The sequence below is a fragment of the Haliotis rubra genome, unplaced genomic scaffold (assembly GCF_003918875.1).
Source record: "Haliotis rubra isolate DU_JTF1 unplaced genomic scaffold, ASM391887v1 Scf411, whole genome shotgun sequence".
Lineage (NCBI taxonomy): Eukaryota > Metazoa > Mollusca > Gastropoda > Lepetellida > Haliotidae > Haliotis > Haliotis rubra.
In genome coordinates, this window is record NW_025767093.1 from 89,219 (window position 1) to 110,662 (window position 21,444).

At 39.4% G+C, this 21,444-nt stretch overlaps 1 protein-coding gene across 1 annotated transcript in view; it reads left to right on the forward strand.

The window, feature by feature from the left end:
• LOC124288084 overlaps positions 1–21,444 on the forward strand; it is a 50,785-nt gene that overhangs the window by 2,689 nt on the left and 26,652 nt on the right. The window contains exons 3-14 of the mRNA XM_046724649.1: positions 7,301–7,374; positions 7,846–7,914; positions 9,786–9,882; positions 10,447–10,573; positions 12,084–12,149; positions 13,090–13,213; positions 13,806–13,905; positions 14,959–15,017; positions 17,145–17,209; positions 18,266–18,427; positions 18,679–18,721; positions 19,596–19,710. Coding sequence (XP_046580605.1) covers positions 7,301–7,374; positions 7,846–7,914; positions 9,786–9,882; positions 10,447–10,573; positions 12,084–12,149; positions 13,090–13,213; positions 13,806–13,905; positions 14,959–15,017; positions 17,145–17,209; positions 18,266–18,427; positions 18,679–18,721; positions 19,596–19,710 — 1,101 coding nt within the window. The remainder of the gene's footprint in view (positions 1–7,300; positions 7,375–7,845; positions 7,915–9,785; positions 9,883–10,446; positions 10,574–12,083; positions 12,150–13,089; positions 13,214–13,805; positions 13,906–14,958; positions 15,018–17,144; positions 17,210–18,265; positions 18,428–18,678; positions 18,722–19,595; positions 19,711–21,444) is intronic.

A 21,444-nucleotide genomic window follows, 5' to 3' on the forward strand; every position in this document is an offset into this window, starting at 1 on the left:
ACAATTAAAAATATCCATTATTTGAACAAGATGATTATATTCAATATTTTACATTTTCCTGGGATGCCAACAATCTAAGGTGTTGAGTCAACTAGACCCTCATATCAACCCATGCTAACCCCTTTATTCACTGTTATAAACATATACATAGTGATGCAGGTAATGGATCATCTGTTGAATTATTTATGAGCAGTTACTGAGTTACTGAGATGAGCCAATGTCATTGGCTGTGACAAAAGTAGCCAAAAAAGGCACACTAAAAATACTGTGTATTCATAAATGCCAGGTGGTTGTTTATTGAGCAGCAGCTGGGTGGGCGAGGCAAGTGTAGGTGTACAATATGTGTAACACGATGATGCACCATATGTGGTACATGGCATATCAAATGATTGGATGAATTATGTGGGTCAGAGATCAAATAAGCTGCATATTGGAGCAAAATACATCTGCATTTACTTATAAATTTGGGTGACATATGCATGAAACATTTTAAAAATGTAATAGTATAACCAAAGACCTTATAGCCTCTATTATATGGTCCCTGGTATAACAATGTTGTCTTTTCCACCTGTATGCAGGAATATCACCTGTACAGGAAGTAGGCCATGTCTGGCATTCTGGGACCTGGTTATAGATCTGTGTTGTGGTGCTGGATATGCTGGGGAAGTACGGAATATTGGACATTACCATCATCAGCATTTTAAGCTGAATTATCTTAGTAAAACATTTACTCACTGGCATAAAATTAACCCAAGAATGGACCCAGGAGTTGAATGTCTTCAATGACCAAACAAGACTGTTAACTTTCCAATGTGATAACTTGCGACTGAAATCTTCGTGTGATTGTTTGTGGACAATTGTCAGGTCTTTGTTTCAGGGTTTTACTCAACACAGAAATGTGCATCCAGCACGCCAGTAGCCACCAATCTATAAAACACACACACGAAATGTTTCATGTCAAAGGACACAAGATAATATTTATTGTACTGAACCTTGACAAGAAATATACGTGTCCTATAACGGAAGTATTTATCAAATTTTAAAGGACGGTTAACCATTTTATTACATTACAGGACCCTCATAGTTCCAGTCAGGTCTCTAGAAGTGACCCCAAGTTTTGTAGATCCAGGTAAACGCCTGTTGCTAGTTAAACATTCACTTACATAGTTTCCGTAGCATTTCCACCTTATAGACACATCACCTTTCCGGGAAATAGTTGACAGATTATTCATTAACAATCATCCAGTGAAACCCAATATCAGTGTGTTAACTGTGCAAATGTTTTGTCCTACCATTTTTGTCACAAACGGGAAATTTGAAACTGCTGTACAATCATTCATCAAGTAGACAGTCAGGCGTAGGAAGTATAAACTGCCATTAACCAAAAAACGTGTTGCATACAGAATTAAGTTGTGAAAGTAGTACAGAAAGCACAAAATCAATGAATATTGACATCTACAAAATTAACACATTGTATTTTAACATGTTTTTTGTTTTACACTCACAGACGTCAATAGAAAGGTCAAGTATAGCAGCACTAACAGGCCCTAATATTATTTATAATACTCAGTGACAGAGAGTAACCATTCTTGATTTTCTGCCCAAACATGTTTCACTGGGCCTTTTTTTCAAAAGGGAAAATAGTGATGAAAATTTATAAAAATCTGTGCTGACACAACTTGTCTGCCAAATTAAGAAGCATGTCCTGCCTTTCCAATAGCACCTGTGACCCAACAGTTTGCAGAGAGGAAGTAAGCGTTTGTTGTCCAAGGCCACACAGCAGTCCGTGCTCTCATGAAGGTCCAGAATTTTGTCACTGTGGATGCCTGTTGCCATTCCTTGAATCTGGAATTAGGTTGGTAACAAGTAAAAGACCTTGAATCTCCTTCAGGCTGCACTTATATAGTCAACCTTCCTGAAGCTGTCACATGAGAATTCTTCTTGAACAATCCAGTGAGCTACATTTGCAGAACCTTCAGGGACAGTGACGCTGAGTATGTTATCTTGTAAGCAGAACAACAAGTTCATGCAAGATTAACAAGCAGATATGTGACAGTTGGAAACTTTGTATGATGGTGTCTTGAATTTCTGGCAACCTCTCGTCAATCTAATGATTTTTAATCACCACCACCTTCCTTATGACCATGTCCTGCACATAGCAGCTTTGTTCCCAAACACCCTCATTTACAATCAAAGGATTGTGCTGATAGCACATGGTACCTGTACAATCTCCTGTGACCTTTCTAATTTGAATGTATGAAAACTCCTCGGTACATTTCATATCAAACTTTTGAAAGTAGATTTTGAACATGGCCAGTGATATTAGTAATGCTATAGGTCACACACATTACAGTCATGATGTACAGTCTCAGTTTCATGCCATCTCATTAGACATATTATATATTATATATGTATATATTCCAAAAAGACAGAATTGCCATGAAACACAAAGTGAGACGTTTCACCGCGTGTTGATGTTATTATCAATGACTGTTGATCATAGTAGTGTCTGCTGGTGTCATTTTTCATTTACACATCACCATGGCATTGTTGCATTCATACATATTTTTTCCTATTCATATTTTTGTAGCTGTTGAAACCAAATACCTTGATGATTTACATTATTGGGTGTTGGTGTGTTAGATGTATGGATAGTGTCCACGCCCTACATATCATCTAAATCGGTAAAGTGTACCAGGATTACTTGTATTTAATAGTTGGGCTCTGTAATAAAATTGACATTTTTGGTAATCAAATTATAGAACCATAATTAAGATGAGGGCCAGTGATCCTCAACACAATTGTGATATGATGCCATGTGTCAACCAAGTCAACATGCCTGACCTGATCCTACAACAAGCATGGGTTGCTGAAGATCAGTTCTCCCCCGGATCATCACAGGTATAGCACTGGGAAGTATTGTATCCATACGTCTCAGGGAGCATCTTAATCATAACAGCCTTGGAGAAGAATTCCAGTCTGCCTATAAGAGGAAACACAGTACCAAGACTGCGCTACTGTCTGTCCAAAATGACATCATGCATTCACTGGACAATCAGGAAACAGTTCTCTTAGTTCTGCTAGACCTCTTTGCAGCTTTTCGATACTGTTGACCATGACATATTGCTTCAGAGATTGGAACAAACAGTTGGTATTGGCGGCTCTGCACTTCAGTGGTTCAGATCGTACCTCACTGACAGATACCTTCAAGTTCAAATTGATGGATCCAGATCACAAGAAGGTGAGCTGCGCTGTGGTGTCCCACAAAGCTCTGTCCTTGGTCCTCTCCTTTTTAACATTTACATACTGCCTATAGGAAATATCCGACAACACAATGTCAACTTCCATGGATACGCAGATCGACAACCAGTTGCTAGGAACAAAACCTACCCAAGTTACAAGTTACAGCTTGAACATTGTATCAGTGATATTCAACAGTGGATGACAGCAAATGCACTCAAATTCAAAAGTTCCCAAACAGAATTCATGACTATTAGCTCTGGAAAATTACAGTCCAAAATCCCAGATGTAACTCTTGACATTAGTGGCAGTCATATCAAGCCAAGCAATGACGTGCGAAATCTGTGAGTCAAGTTTGACAGAAACATGACGATGAAAAACCATGTCAAGTCAACATGCAGATCTGCCTTCTTCCAGCTATTTAAGATCAGCAAGATCAAGAAATACCTTGACAATGACAGTCTGAGGACAGTTATCCAAGCCTGTGTCACATCACGTCTTGACTATGGAAATGCCCTCCTCAATGGGACTACTGCCACTAACATCAAACTACTGCAACAAGTGCAGAACAGTGCTGCGAGGATGCTGACTGGTACCAAGAGAACTGACCATATCACCCCTGTCCTGAAATCACTCCACTGGCTACCCGTGGAGCACTGCATCACTTTCAAGACTCTTTCTATCACATATTCAGCACTAAATGATGAAAACTCCCCAACCTATATTAAGGACATGTCACATCGCTACCAACCCACAAGAGCTTTAAGATCAGCCAATGATAAACTACTTCATGTTCCTAAAACTAAAACAAAGATGGGCTAAGTGGGTCCTTTTATTTTGCAGCTCCAAAACTGTGGAATGCCCTACCACTGGAAATCAGAAACTGTCAAACAAAAGACTCTTTTCTAACTCATCTGAAGACATATCTTTTTTTCCGCTCACTTCAACAAGCGCCGTTGAGCAGTCATGTCCAATCTGGAAACGAGTCGCTCTACAAATCAATTATCATTCATTATCATTCAAGGTTGTACATACCAACATTCATCATGTGATTTCACCAAAGAAACTTTCTGCGATGAAATCTTTTGCAAGATGTCTTGCTGCATGGTTTACTTTGAGGCATACATAATGTGTGAAATATAGGTTATGGGATGAAGCTGTGAAAATGCACTGATCATGCTGATGGTGATTATAACTGGTCTATTTCACTATTTAGATTGTTTTGCAATATTAGCTCACACTATTGCAACAGTACTGCAATAATTGTTGCCTCGTACAATACCCTTTCATTTCATCAACAGTTCAATACAGTAAAAAACGGTTGTGCCAAACTCATCTTGTTATATTTCGTTACTTTGTTTAGACTAAAATATACAGCAAATGGTTGGGGAAATATCCCAGTATGTTATGTCCTACTGTGTGTCACAGCTTACTATATATCATAGACTAGTGTTGGGAATTGGTTAAAACCTCATAATCGATGATTGGTTCCTTACAACCGATCAATCATCGAAAATAATTGGTTAGCGTCATTTATCAAATTTGTTAATGCACATAAAACTAAGGAACAAACCATGTACTTCTTTTTGGGCTTTTTGGCAAAATTTCACATCTTTAAAGGATGACTAGTATGTTAGGAACATAAATTTCTTGGAGCCTTTAAGATAAATTCAATCATGACTTGAAACGAGCTTGTAGTGCTTACACAATGTAACAGTAAAAACCAACGATGTGAAAAAAAATTGTTAATGAAAACAAGTGTTCCAAAATTGGTTGTGTTCGATCATGAGAAATTATGATCGATTGCTTAGTCGTTTAGTCACTACGACCAGTCTTTGATTATTTCAATTAATCGGACCACCACTATCATAGACATGCACAAGTCTCTAAAGCAGTAATTATTCGTTTAAGTCATGAATTCTTGAATGTATGAATAATGACTATGCATCCATATTTAAGACTTGAGTCCTTTGACTTGCCTGTTATGAGGATAGTATTATTCCACATCTATAAACTTCAGTACAGGCTTGGAAAATGCCTCAATGTTTACGTACCTTCCTAGATGCTGTATGAATACCTGACTCACTTCATAGTGGAGGAAAGCTCACTTCATAGTGGAGGAACTGGTAGTTACATCTGTTACAAGGCTGTTAGTGGAGTAGGTTTTAATGTCTCAGTAAGTTAATGGAAACAGGTGTTTTCAGGTGACACTCAGTAGTAATGCATGTATATGGCTTGACAAAGTGAATACTTCCCACTTTCCTTGTATCTCCATGGAGTTTACGATGTGCCCTCTCCTTGTGGAGTTTACGATGTCCCCCTCTTCCGTGGAGTTTACTTTGTCCCCTCCTACGTGGAGTTTACTATGTCCTCCTCTGTGGAGTTTATGATGTCCCCCTCCTCCATGGAGTTTACGATGTCCCCTTCCTCCATGGAGTTTACTATGTCCTCCTCCATGGAGTTTATGATGTTCCCCTCCTCCATGGAGTTTACTATGTCCTCCTCCATGGAGTTTACTATGTCCCTTCCATGGAGTTTATGATGTCCCCTTCCTCCATGGAGTTTACTATGTCCTCCTCCATGGAGTTTATGATGTCCCCTTCCTCCATGGAGTTTACTATGTCCCCTTCCTCCATGGAGTTTACTATGTCCTCCTCCGTGGAGTTTATGATGTTCCCCTCCTCCATGGAGTTTACTATGTCCTCCTCCGTGGAGTTTATGATGTCCCCTTCCTCCATGGAGTTTACTATGTCCTCCTCCGTGGAGTTTATGATGTTCCCCTCCTCCATGGAGTTTATGATGTCCCCTTCCTCCATGGAGTTTACTATGTCCTCCTCCATGGAGTTTATGATGTTCCCCTCCTCCGTGGTGTTTATGATGTCCCCCTCCTCCGTGGAGTTTACTATTTCCCCTCCATGGAGTTTACTATGTCCTCGTCCATGGAGTTTATGATGTTCCCCTCCTCCGTGGTGTTTATGATGTCCCCCTCCTCCGTGGAGTTTACTATTTCCCCTCCATGGAGTTTACTATGTCCTCCTCCATGGAGTTTACGATGTCACACCTCATCCGTGGAGTTTACGATGTCCCCCTCCTCTGTGGTGTTAACAATGTCCCCCTCCTCCATGGAGTTTACTATGTCCTCCTCCGTGGTGTTAACGATGTCCCCCTACTCGATGGAGTTTACTATGTCCCCTTCCTTCGTGGAGTTTACGATGTCCCCCTCCTCCGTGGAGTTTACTATGTCCCCTTCCTCCATGGAGTTTACGATGTCCCCCTCCTCCGTGGAGTTTACTATGTCCCCCTCCTTCATGGAGTTTACGATGTCACACCTCATCCGTGGAGTTTACGATGTCACATCTCCTCTATGGAGTTTACAATGTCCCCCTCCTCCGTGGTGTTAACGATGTCCCCTTCCTCTGTGGTGTTAACGATGTTCCCCTCCTCCGTGGAGTTTACTATGTCCCCTCCTCCGTGGAGTTTATGATGTCCCCTCTTCCATGGAGTTTACGATGTCACACCTCCTCTGTGGAGTTTATGGGCACGATGTCCCCCTCCTCCATGGAGTTTACTATGTCCTCCTCCGTGGAGTTTATGATGTTCCCCTCCTTCATGGAGTTTACTATGTCCCCCTCCTCTGTGGAGTTTATGATATCACATCTCCTCTGTGGAGTTTACAATGTCCCAATTCCTCCGTGGAGCTTATGAAGTTTCCCCCTCCACCAGGGAGTTTGTGGGCTGGAACTGGGGCCCCTCCACCAGGGAGTTTGTGGGTTAGAAATTAGGGCCCCTCCAACCTGTGCTCACAAGTAGGAAGTGACTTGGTAGAGACATGCTTAGGGCTGTGTTGACTGTGTGTCATTGTATCCAAGCAGTGTTGAAAGTTTGTTATGGTATCAATGAATTTCTTGTCTTCTTATTCAGTTATTTACGTACCACCATCATACACTGATGGCCACCATAATGTAGGAAAACTGCAGAATGTAGTGCTAAACAGAGAACATAGGGTTCGTTGGCATGTGTTTTCATTGCATTACTCCTGTCATGTACCTGTATGTTCCAGGTTTACCTGTTACCCTGACACAAGCAGGGATGTACCCCTTCCTCGTCTCCTTCATCACCAGCACGCTCATGCAGGTCAGTAACCATGGTAACAGAGTGTTACAGGTGTGTCTTATCGTCTACTCCACTGTGTATTTGTGATTGTTGCAGGTGTGTCTTCTACTGTGTACCTGTTGATTGTTACAGGTGTGTCTTCTACTGTGTACCTATTGATTGTTACATGTGTGTCTTCTACTGTGTACCTGTTGATTGTTACAGGTGTGTCTTCTACTGTGTACCTGTTGATTGTTACAGGTGTGTCTTCTACTGTACCCTATGTTACTATTGATTGTGTGTCTTCTACTGTGTACCTGTTGATTGTTACAGGTGTGTCTTCTACTGTGTACCTGTTGATTGTTACAGGTGTGTCTTCTACTGTGTACCTGTTGATTGTTACAGGTGTGTCTTCTACTGTGTACCTGTTGATTGTTACAGGTGTGTCTTCTACTGTGTACCTGTTGATTGTTACAGGTGTGTCTTCTACTGTGTACCTGTTGATTGTTACAGGTGCTCCTCATATTTTACTTCACTGATCTCCTGCAGCGAGCGATTGCCCTTCAGCGCAACCCAAACCAGGTAACTCCAGGGTTCCAGAAATCACTAGAAGTTAGAACATGATATTTTTGTGTTGCTTTTTTTATATTTCCAAAACATCTAATGGAACAGCAACACATTATGTAATTCATGATCCATTTTAACTGTGCACTTTTGTGGTTATTATTAATTGAATGCATGCAATTTTATTATCTTAATACACATTAATTTGGACTTGTAACAATCGTATAACTAAGATAATCGTAACTCCCATACTTTACTACTGACTTGTAACAATCATAGAACTAAGATAATCGTATCTCCCATACTTTACTACTGACTTGTAACAATCGTAGAACTAAGGTAATTGTATCCCCCATACTTTACTACTGACTTGTAACAATCATAACTCCCATACTTTAGTACTGACTTGTAACAATCGTAGAACTAAGATAATCGTAACTCCCATACTTTACTACTGACTTGTAACAATCGTATAGCTAAGATAATCGTATCTCCCATAGTTTACTACTGACTTGTAACAATCGTAGAACTAAGGTAATTGTATCTCCCATACTTTACTACTGACTTGTAACAATCATAACTAAGGTTATTGTATACTCCTGACTTGTAACAACTGATAGTAAGATAATCGATCTCCCATACTTTACTACTGACTTGTAACAATCGTAGAGCTAAGATAATTGTATCTCCCATAGTTTACTACTGACTTGTAACAATCGTAGAACTAAGATAATTGTAACCCCATACTTTACTACTGACTTGTAACAATCGTAGAACTCCCATAATTAGGATCACCCATACTTTACTACTGACTTGTAACAATCGTAGTACTCTCCTAAGATAATTGTAACTCCCATACTCCTTTACTTTACTACTGACTTGTAACAATCGTTAGAACTAAGATAATCGTAACTCCCATACTTTACTACTGACTTGTAACAATCGTAGAACTAAGGTAATTGTATCCCCCATACTTTACTACTGACTTGTAACAATCGTAGAACTAAGATAATCGTAACTCCCATACTTTACTACTGACTTGTAACAATCGTAGAACTAAGATAATCGTAACTCCCATACTTTACTACTGACTTGTAACAATCGTAGAACTAAGATAATCGTAACTCCCATACTTTACTACTGACTTGTAACAATCGTAGAACTAAGATAATCGTAACTCCCATACTTTACTACTGACTTGTAACAATCGTAGAACTAAGATAATCGTAACTCCCATACTTTACTACTGACTTGTAACAATCGTAGAACTAAGATAATCGTAACTCCCATACTTTACTACTGACTTGTAACAATCGTAGAACTAAGATAATCGTAACTCCCATACTTTACTACTGACTTGTAACAATCGTAGAACTAAGATAATCGTAACTCCCACACTTTACTACTGACTTGTAACAATCACAGAACTAAGATAATTGTAGCTCCCACACTTTACTACTGACTTGTAATCAGGGAGAACTAAGATAATCGTAACTCCCATACTTTAGTACTGACTTGTAACAATCGTAGAACTAAGATAATCGTAACTCCCATACTTTACTACTGACTTGTAACAATCGTAGAACTAAGATAATCGTAACTCCCATACTTTACTACTGACTTGTAACAGTAGTAGAACTAAGATAATCGTAACTCCCATACTTAACTACTGACTTGTAACAATCGTAACTCCCATACTTTACTACTGACTTGTAACAATCGTATAGCTAAGATAATCGTAACTCCCATACTTTAGTTCTGACTTGTAACAATCGTAGAACTAAGATAATCGTAACTCCCATACTTTACTACTGACTTGTAACAATCAGAGGAGTAAGTGAGTCCCACCTTGGATCCCATGCGTCACTGATCAGCTGTGTCCTCCACAGGATGAGCTTGTTCCCCTGCAGGACATGGAGGATGACAGTGATGACGAGATCTTCAGTAAACACGGTACAGAAGGGTCTGGAGGAAGACTCACGCAAGGTAAGACACACAGCTGTTTGTCAACTTACCCCCAGGCTAGTAAATGTTTGTAGACTAGATAAATAAAATGTATTGGTCATCTCACTGCCTTGGGTATCTTCCCATGCACACGTGTGTATCTTCCCATGGGTATCTTCCCATGTGTATATCTTCAGGATATCTTCCCGTGCTCTTGGGTATCTTCCGATGCTGCCTTTGCATCTTCCCATGCTGCCTTGTATCTTCCCACACATCAAATCGTGTATATCTTCAGATATATCGCACATGAGACACAAAAGATGTTGTCATTGTTTGACGTGATGATTTTGCATAAAAGTCTTGATTAAAATTGTTATCTATAATCTGAAGATTAAAATTCATGAAAATTTTAGCCTGTGTGTTACATGTTGCAGACATTCAGATATGAATTTTTTTAACTGCTTCGTAAGATAATTAATTTAATATCAGATTATAAGTTTATCATGTTATGGGTATTATATCTTTGCTTTCCTCTTTGTTTGTTACGGTTTCTTGGAAAAATTATTTTGTTTCACACAGAGATTTATGAGATGCATACATGTTCAGGTTCAGCACTTGCTGGAGAATCAGGGGGAGACAACTCAATCTGCCCACCCAATCTTCACCTCCTGGGAGAGCTGTTCCTGTGTTGTGGTGTGAGACAGGCGTTTGACATCATGGTTATTCTCCAGTTGTAAGTACAAGTTGTGTAATGCCACGCGGTTCCACCCCCTTGGAAGAGTCTCGCTTTAGGTCTGGCCAATGTTTTTAGGAAATCTCAACAGCATCAGGCCCTGATTTCTTGAAACCAAGTCTGAGGTTTGACTCAAGTTAGAGGTTTTACTCAAATTTGAGAAAATGCAGCCAAATGCCTTCCCATAATAAACTAAATCAATACTAAACTCAAACATAGGAGACAATTTGAGTTTGGTAGATAGGTTACTTAAGTTGTTTTGGCTTTTTCATTTTAGAAATACAGTTGAGTTAGAAATTTAGCTGTTTCTTAAGTTTGTTTCGAGAAATCGGGGCCAGGTCTTCAGGCTTACTGACTGCATGGAATTGTATCCAAGTTGTGTAGATTGTACCATATGATGTCAGTCACTGGAATGTCTGGTCCAGACTTGATTATTTACAGACTGCAGTCATGTAGCTGCAATATTCTCGACTGTGGCTTGCTGCGAATAGCTGCAAAATTGCTGATGCGGCGTAAAGCAGTACTCACTCACCCGAGTGTGGCATTATACAACCCACAAAAAAGATGATCAACAAACATCAGCAGGATTTCGATTCAGCTGTTGTCATTTGACTGTAAAATTGGGTCCTTCCGCAAGCATGCAAAATGTGAAACTAGGTATCAACTTTATACCTGATGGAAGATATGTTCAAGTATGGGAATGTTATTTTGTGCTACTCTGCTATTCTGGAGAGTGTGACATATATGTGCTTGCCATACTGATTCACGAAACAAGTATCAGCATTTGTTATCCTCGGTGGAATCAAAATTTGTAAAATATGTTGGATACTTGCTTGAATGAATGAATCACATTGTCTCCATTATCAATAACTGTAGCAAAGTCAAGAATTGAGAGAATTCTGTCGTGATGCTAACGGTACCCCTATGACAGTGTGCAGGGACGTCATCATGTCACAGCTTGTCATCATCTACTGTGATGTCATCGTCTATTGTGATGTCATCATCTACTGTGATGTCATCGTCTATTGTGATGTCATCATCTACTGTGATGTCATAGTCTATTGTGATGTCATCATCTACTGTGATGTTTTTGAAAGCCATTTAGAAGTTAGATGAAACATGAATACATGACATGTTATATGGATATCACCTTCTGTCTGTTCTGTTTTATATCTTTTCAAAGCTTATTCTTCCTGCTTCATTAGGATTAGCTATTATGAATAAAAAGAAGTTGTTGTCCATGAAATGTGTCATGTATTCATTTACTCTGATGTCAACATCTACTGTGATGTGATGACTCATTGACCAATGAATAAAGTGTTTACATAGTCGCCTATTACATAGTCTATATTACACATGTAAATGGCAGACAAGGATATCAAGAATGTGCGTGGAAAGTCTGAATTAAATATTCCCAATATCACTTCCAAGGACACTGACTTTTTGGATTCCTAGATAAAAAATTGCTAATATTATTATTGTGTCTTTGTAACGGCTTGTCTGTTTTCAGCATTGCACTACTGATCTGCTACTCCCTCGCTGGGAGTGAAGCATTTGCCCAGCTGGTGGGAATCAGGTATGTTGTGTTTTGTTGCCTGTTTTAACGTTTTTTAAACTGTTGTTATATTACTGCTGGCAGTGGTGGCAAATTGGATTTCAACAGCAGTGAGTGGAGCAGGGTGTTACCTCACAAGCATGGGGTGCTAGGGACCCCCAATTATTAGTTTTAAGGGTCCGTGCAGGCAATATGACGTTTGGTTACTGCTCCTTTGAATGTGCAGGACCCCTTCTCTGGAACAGTCTCCCACTTGAAATAAGAACCGAGCAAACATTGTCCACGTTCAAATGTAAACTCAAAACGTTCTTCTTCAATATGGCATTTCAGTGACCGTTTTCGACTATCTCAGACAGTAGTGCTTTTGAGCAGCTAACGCTGGATACTAGCGCTTTACAAATGTATGTATGTATGCATGTATGTATGTATGTATGTATGTATGTATGTATGTATGTATGTATGTATGTATGTATGTATGTATGTATGTATCTATGTATCTATGTATCTATGTATCTATGTATCTATGTATGTGAGGGTCCTGTGAAGTAACGGTGGATAAAACTGTATGTTTTGATAATTTCTTTCGAGACTGGAATGAATCATTTATCTAATGGACTGGTGGATGAAATAATGCACACAATTGGTCTGAAAGAAACAACCAAACACTTATCAATGTCATGTGTTGTCGGTACAATGAATAATGTTGTGCATCCTTCAGGATATTTTTTCTGTGTCCATTCTCATACTGAATGCGCATTGCGTGTCGCGTAAAACCCTGGTACAGCTTTCCTGAATGAGAATTAGAGTTACCTGCCCCTGTTGTCTACACAAACAGGCTTGATTGTTCAGAAGTTCAGGGCCAGTTTAGCTAAACGATGCTTATTAAAATATGTCCTGTGTGTGTGGATTGTATAGGGCAGATGCCAAGTATTGGGGAATTCACCACCATCTTCGATTTCAGCCATGTGTACGTCATCCCGGGTTTTGTGTGGATCTTGACAGTGGCGGTGGTGTTTGCCTTGAAACTAATTCAACCTGTTGTCTCCATTCTCACCTTCCTCAAGGGATCACTGCTACTGGGCACAGTGAGTAACACAAACAGCCTCTGGATGATGATGATGATGATGATGGTGATGGTGATGGTAACTTCAGAAACACAGTAGGAATACAAAGTCTGAGTGAAGTGCCAGTCTATGATTTAACACCAATGTTTGTTTGCATAAGCACTCGGTTACCAAGAAAACAATGTGTTTTCCCTTTCTGTTAGAGATATCACTGAACTGGAAGTGTCTGTGATTTGGTGATGAGCTATGGACATGGCACTCTTTGTTTAACCTTTGCCGTGCATTAGGGTATGTTCTCCCCAAACAAGGGGCAGTTGGGTAGCCTAGTGGTTAAAGCAGTTGTTCGTCATGCCTAAGATCCGGGCTCATTTCTCCACATGGGTACAATGTGTGAAGCCCATATCTGTTGTCTCCCATGTGATATTGCTGGAATATTGCTAAAAGTGGCGTAAAACCACTCACTCACTCTCCCAGACAAAGAGCTTGTATTTTGTGTTCTACAGACATAGAACTGTTGTACTGTGTTTGACTGTATTAGTGATCTGTGATGAATGTGGACAGATATTGGTGAGGTCGGCCCAATACATGTTTCTGATGACAAGATGTGTTTCAGACCATAGTGACCTTCTATGTGGGAGTGTCGGTCGGTCGTGAGATCAGCAACGACTTCAAGTATTTAGGAGAACCCTTTCTGATGGGAACTGTAGCTCTTGGTGAGTATGGGGCGGTGGGGTAGTCTAGTGGTTAAAGCTTTGGCTCGTCCTGCCAAAAACGCGGGTTCGAATCCCCACATGGGTACAACATGTGAAACCCATTTCTGGTGTCCCCCGCCGTGATGTTGCTGGAATATTGCTAACAGTCTTGGTGAGTACACGTGGCTGGTAGTTAATGAACCCCATCATGACCACAAAGTCATTTACATATTCTTCCCCATCTTGGTGAACACCTGTAACTTGTGCTCCTTCCCTAACTGAAATACTTACAGGGTTTTACCTTGACCTTGACGTGGGAGTCCATGGGACCAGGGCTCCAGATAGTTTTTCAACATCAGGAGTACGTACTCCTTATTTTTTCACTACAGGAGTACTGGAAAACCTTAAGAGTACATTATTGTTTCGTTTCATATACTCATGCCAATAATGGTTGTCACCCCCCTCTCCACACACACCCCACACCCCCTCTCCAATAAAAAAACGAAGGGGGTGACAACCATTATTCACATGAGTTTATATGCACCACAGCATTGATAGTCTTGTGTAAACAGGTCAATAAACAATAAACCAATATTTTTCTTCAGATAAATACGTCTGTAAATGATTCTAAGACCGTACACTGCTGCTGTGGTGCGTACCTGCTACGTTTTCTAAATTATTTGCTACCGTATTGTGCATACTATTTATCCGTACATACGGCCCTTATCTGGAGCCCTGCAGGGGACCACCATCAATCAATGTCTTTGCTGGTAATATGACGGTCCTGTGAAAATATTGAAATGGTGTCGTGTACTGTAAGTTCAGATAATGACTTCAGAACTGGAATGAGTCAAGGTCATATGGACAGTGTCATGACTGATCTGTGAAATAACAGGCGCAGATAACTACTCTTGATGCGCTGTAGGTATGCCGTCAGTATTTTTGTGCGTCTCTGGTTGCAGCATTTTGAGTATTATACGTCCATTCTCTACATTTGAGCATCGTGTAAAACCTTGCTTTCACATCAATAACAGTCGTGGCACCATCGGTCAAATTCCTAATGTCTTGTTTCAGGAGGAATAATCAACACAATGCCCTTTATATATGAAAAGATAGAATTCAATGCAACACAGGTAAGTTTATTATTGAAAATATTTGGACGAGTGAAGATGTTTAACTATTTTAGGTTGCATTTATAATTGAAAGTATTTAGATGAAGTATCTAACAACATCTAACAATGTGATCTGACAATATCGGAGTGCATGGCTTGAGGTCAACAACAGGTAGTACAGAGTTGCTTCCCCTTGTAGCGTTAGTCTTCATATATTGGACCCATATTTGTCCTGATGAATATCCTTGGTCTGTACCTGTGTTCTGGACATCATCAAGGGGGTTAATAAAGATCATTCCATGATTGCTACATTGAACTGACACGTTAGTGAAATGTTTGATTTGACAGTAGTGGCCGGCGAACTGGAATATGTTTCCTTGTGTAACCGATCCTGGGATGTGTGGTAGCCATGTTGTATCATCTTAATCAGAATGCATCCATTCCTTTGCCATTTCTGTGACTTATGTGTTAGGGCAAACTTCTTTTACTTGGTTTACAAAATTGCAGATTAGTAGAAAATGAAATGTAAGCAGAAAAATAAAATTGAATTATATAACAGAATTAAGGTCACTTTTGAAAGAAAAACCACCCTATCTGATGCTGTCCATAGTTATTATCCCACCGGCATATAATGCAGTGGGATATAGTCGTCGCCTCGTCCATCTGTCCGTCCGTCCGTCCGTCCGCCCGTCCGTCCGTCCGTAATCATTTTGTTTCCGGACCATAACTCAAAGACCGTTCAATATTTTTTAACCAAAATTGGTAGATATGTCAAACATAACCTAAGGTGGTGCCTTTTGCTATTTACAGATAATTGTCATTTTTATTTTTCTCGGTTTCCATGGAAACGTTTTGGACTTAGTCTTAAAGAAGGGTGGGCTTCGTTTCCGGACCGTTCAATATTTTTCAACAAAACTTGGTAGATATATCAAACAGATCCTAAAGTTGTGCCTTTTGCTATTTGCAGATTTTTGGCATTTTTATTTTTCCCGGTTTCCAAGGAAACGATTCGGACTTAGTCCCAAAAGTGAGGGTGGGCTTAGTTTCGGGCATAACTCAAGAACCGTTCAATATTTTTCAACAAGACTTGGTAGATATATCAAACAGAACCTTAAGTGGTGCCTTTTGCTATTTGCCGATTTTTGGCATTTTTATTTTCCCGGTTTCCATGGAAACGATTCGGACTTAATCCCAAAAGTGAGGGGAACTTCGTTTTTTCGAGCACAACTCAAAAAACCTCTCTATATCTTTCAGCAAAACTTGGCAGATATGTGAGGCAGATATTGAAGTGATGCCTTTTGCTATTTGCAGATATTTGTGATTTATTATTTTCTCGGTTTCCATGGAAATGATTCGAACTTAGTCTCAAAAAGGAAGGGATGGGTTTTGTTTCCGGAGCACAACGCGAAAACTTCTTAATATCTTTCAGCAAAACTTGGCAGATATGCGAGGCAGATCCCAAAGTGGTGCCTTTTGCTATTTGCAGATTTTTGTCATTTATTTTTTTCATGATTTCCATGGAAACGATTTGCACTTAGTCTAAAATCAAGCTGGACTTTAAGTAACTGTCAGATGATTTGTTCTTTCAAAGATGTGGGGGCCGGGGGGATATGTCATCTTCTGATGACTCTTGTTTAATTTCATATTGTTATGCTTAAAACCACTTCAAACTTCATCTTAAAACTTCAAAACACCATATCCGCCCGGAGAGCGGAAGGTCGCGGGTTCGATTGCCAACCGCGTCATACCAAAAGACGTTAAAATATGGTACTTGATGGTCCCTGCCTGGTGCTCGGCATTAATGGGTACAACAAGGACTGGTCAGCTCGGAGTCAGTATAACGTGTCTGAGCGGGGTATTCATGCCTCACTGAGGCATGGTATCTCAGTGGGCTAGCACTATAAAAACCCGTTTCAGTCTGGGCTAGTACAAGCAGCCGCACTTACACATACACACGCAAGCACGTCGTCATATGAGCGAAATATTCTCAAGCGCGACGTTAAACCCAATGTCACCTCACCTCACCTCAAAACACCATAGTCTTTGGGAAATAAAGATATGAGTTATCTCCCCTACCTCCTTAAGTCCTTGATGTGGGACCTGAGACCCAGCCACAGATGTAATGTATGCCGTGCTGTGTTTGTCCAGATCAAGAGGTACCGCCTGTCTGTGCTCATGGGGCTCATCACATGCAGTCTACTCAATATTCTCTGGTGAGTTTCTGTATGTGAAAACACTATGAAATGGTGTGAAGTTTCAAAATAGATCTCCATGAGTATTTTTGTGTAATTTGGAGTGTATATTTAATTTACTTTGAAATTATTTCTGAAATTCGATAATTTATTATTGTCAAAAGATGTAATATATACTTTCTTTTAAGGATACTTGCATATACAAGGGGAGATAAGTTATATCCTCATCTATATTTACCTCCCCTTGACCATAACAATCAATTTTTAAAGGGCATCGTGGTAATATTAGAACAGACTTTGTATTACATTACTTTGCTTATTTTAATATAGCAGGTGCTTGTATTAGTGTAACTAGCAGACAGAGAGTAATGGTATACATCTCTCATGTAAAGTACAGATGCACACATATCATGGATGTGTAGAAAAACCATTTTGCTTTCTATTGCATTATTGACAATAATGGTTGATGTTTGAATAAGCATGCCATTTACAGAATTTAGGAACGTCTCTTGTATATGACACAAGAAATGTACAAGACACAACTATATATCGATATCAATATAAGGCATTATTTTGTTTGGTTAACTTGTACTTGTACTCATGTAGCAGGTGCTTGTATTGTATTCAAGGTGCCTGTATTACATTCCAGGTGCTTGTATTTGTGTAACAGGTGCTTGTGTGATACTCCAGGTGCTTGTATTTGTGTAACAGGTGCTTGTGTGATACTCCAGGTGCTTGTATTTGTGTAACAAGTGCTTGTGTGATATTCCAGGTGCTTGTACTGTGTAACAGGTGCTTGTATTTGTATAACAGGTGCTTGTGTGATATTCCAGGTGCTTGTACTGTGTAACAGGTGCTTGTATTTGTATAACAAGTGCTTGTGTGATATTCCAGGTGCTTGTACTGTGTAACAGGTGCTTGTATTTGTATAACAGGTGCTTGTGTGATATTCCAGGTGCTTGTACTGTGTAACAGGTGCTTGTATTTGTATAACAGGTGCTTGTGTGATATTCCAGGTGCTTGTACTGTGTAACAGGTGCTTGTATTTGTATAACAAGTGCTTGTGTGATATTCCAGGTGCTGGGCAGTTCTGGATATTGTGCCACAGACAGTTGCCATGGCGTGTGTCCGGAGTCAGCCTGATGTTGCCATGGAAACAGTACAATCAACCCAATCAACAGCAGGTCCAGTAATTGATCACGTGTCCGAAGTCTGTACCGGAGATCTATCACTGGAGAGGTGTGTTCAGGTTCACAGTTACAAAGTACACGTCATATTGTGTGCCTCATTCTCATATTGTGTTCTGATCTGTACAACTTAGTGTCAGGTGTTCGACCTCATAATCTAATGCAGAACGCATTTAAACTGTTCTACATGTCGGTGCACTGGCACCTAATGAAAATATGTAAATGAAATTTTATTATTCAATTTATTCGGTTGTTACAGATTTTTTTTAATGAAGTCAATGCGAGTGTTGTATCTTTTTTCAGTGCTGCAAAACATGGTGAAATATCTACCCTGCCTCTTACAAAGGTTAGTTGGGTTGTATCAGTGCCACTTTGTAGACGAGAAACGTGACAATTTCGTGAAATGATGTTATCATCCAGAGATGCTGGCAGGATGTGTCTCTCCGTTACAGCTGGGCTTCCGTCAATGTTGGTTGTTATTATATAGTCGACGCATCGTCTGTCCGTCCGTAATCATTTTGTTTCCGGAGCATAACTCAAAAACCGTTTAATATTTTTCAACAAAAATTGGTAGATATATCAAACAGAACCTAAGGTGGTGCCTTTTGCTATTTACAGATTTTTGTCATTTTTATTTATCTCAGTTTCCATGGAAACGTTTTAGACTTAGTCTTAAAGCGGGGGGTGGGCTTCGTTTCCGGAATATAACTCAAAAAGCGTTCAATATTTTTCAGCAAAAATTAGTAGATATATCAAACAGATCCTTAAGTGGTGCCTTTTGCTATTTGCAGATGTTTGTCATTTTTATTTTTCCCGGTTTCTATGTAAACGATTCGGACTTAGTCCCAAAAAGGGAGGGGTGGGTTTCCTTTCTGGAGCACAACTGGAAAACTTCCTAATATCTTTCAGCAAAACTTAGCAGATATATGAGACAGATCTTGAAGTGGTGCCTATTGCTATTTGCAGATTTTTGTGATTTATTATTTTCTCGATTTCCATGGAAATGATTCGGACTTAGTCCCAAAAAGGGAGGGGCGGGTTTCGTTTCCCGAGCACAACTGGAAAACTTCTTAATATCTTTCAGCAAAACTTGGCAGATATGTGAGGCAGATGCCAATGTGGTGCCTTTTGCAATTTGGCAGATTTTTGGCATATTTATTTTGGCATATACTGTATGTGTATAACAATAGAGCATTATTTTGTCCTTTCTCAATTTTCAGATTCTACAAAGAGATTACCCACACTTCAAATGGGTTGCATTTTTGGTGGAACTATTTATAGTCATCAGTATAACAGTATCGTATCTCACGATAGGAACAGCATTACATCATACATGTAAGTAGTTGACAGGGTGGCTGTATATAGTCATCAATATAACAGTATCGTATCTCACGATAGGAACAGCATTACATCATACATGTAAGTAGTTGACAGGGTGGCTGTATATAGTCATCAATATAACAGTATCGTATCTCACGATAGGAACAGCATTACACCATACATGTAAGTAGTTGACAGGGTGGCTGTATATAGTCATCAATATAACAGTATCGTATCTCACGATAGGAACAGCATTACACCATACATGTAAGTAGTTGACAGGACAGCTGTATATATAGTCATCAATATAACAGTATCGTATCTCACGATAGGAACAGCATTACACTATACATGTAAGTAGTTGACAGGACAGCTGTATATAGTCATCAGTATAACAGTATCGTATCTCACGATAGGAACAGCATTACACCATACATGTAAGTAGTTGACAGGGTGGCTGTATATAGTCATCAATATAACAGTATCATATCTCACGATAGGAACAGTATTACATCATACATGTAAGTAGTTGACAGGACAGCTGTATATATAGTCATCAATATAACAGTATCGTATCTCACGATAGGAACAGCATTACACCATACATGTAAGTAGTTGACAGGACAGCTGTATATAGTCATCAGTATAACAGTATCGTATCTCACGATAGGAACAGCATTACACCATACATGTAAGTAGTTGACAGGGTGGCTGTATATAGTCATCAATATAACAGTATCATATCTCACGATAGGAACAGTATTACACCATACATGTAAGTAGTTGACAGGGTGGCTGTATATATAGTCATCAGTATAACAGTATCGTATGTCATGATAGGAACAGTATTACATCATACATGTAAGTAGTTGACAGGACAGCTGTATATAGTCATCAATATAACAGTATCATATCTCACGATAGGAACAGTATTACACCATACATGTAAGTAGTTGACAGGGTGGCTGTATATAGTCATCAGTATAACAGTATCGTATGTCATGATAGGAACAGCATTACACCATACATGTAAGTAGTTGACAGGACAGCTGTATATAGTCATCAGTATAACAGTATCGTATCTCACGATAGGAACAGTATTACACCATACATGTAAGTAGTTGACAGGACAGCTGTATATAGTCATCAGTATAACAGTATCGTATCTCACGATAGGAACAGTATTACATCATACATGTAAGTAGTTGACAGGACAGCTGTATATATAGTCATCAATATAACAGTATCATATCTCACGATAGGAACAGTATTACATCATACATGTAAGTAGTTGACAGGACAGCTGTATATATAGTCATCAGTATAACAGTATCGTATCTCACGATAGGAACAGTATTACATCATACATGTAGGTAGTTGACAGGACAGCTGTATATAGTCATCAATATAACAGTATCATATCTCACGATAGGAACAGTATTACACCATACATGTAAGTAGTTGACAGGGTGGCTGTATATAGTCATCAATATAACAGTATCGTATCTCATGATAGGAACAGCATTACACCATACATGTAAGTAGTTGACAGGACAGCTGTATATAGTCATCAGTATAACAGTATCGTATCTCACGATAGGAACAGCATTACACCATACATGTAAGTAGTTGACAGGGTGGCTGTATGTATAGACATCAATATAACAGTATCGTATCTCACGATAGGAACAGCATTACATCATACATGTAAGTAGTTGACAGGACAGCTGTATATAGTCATCAATATAA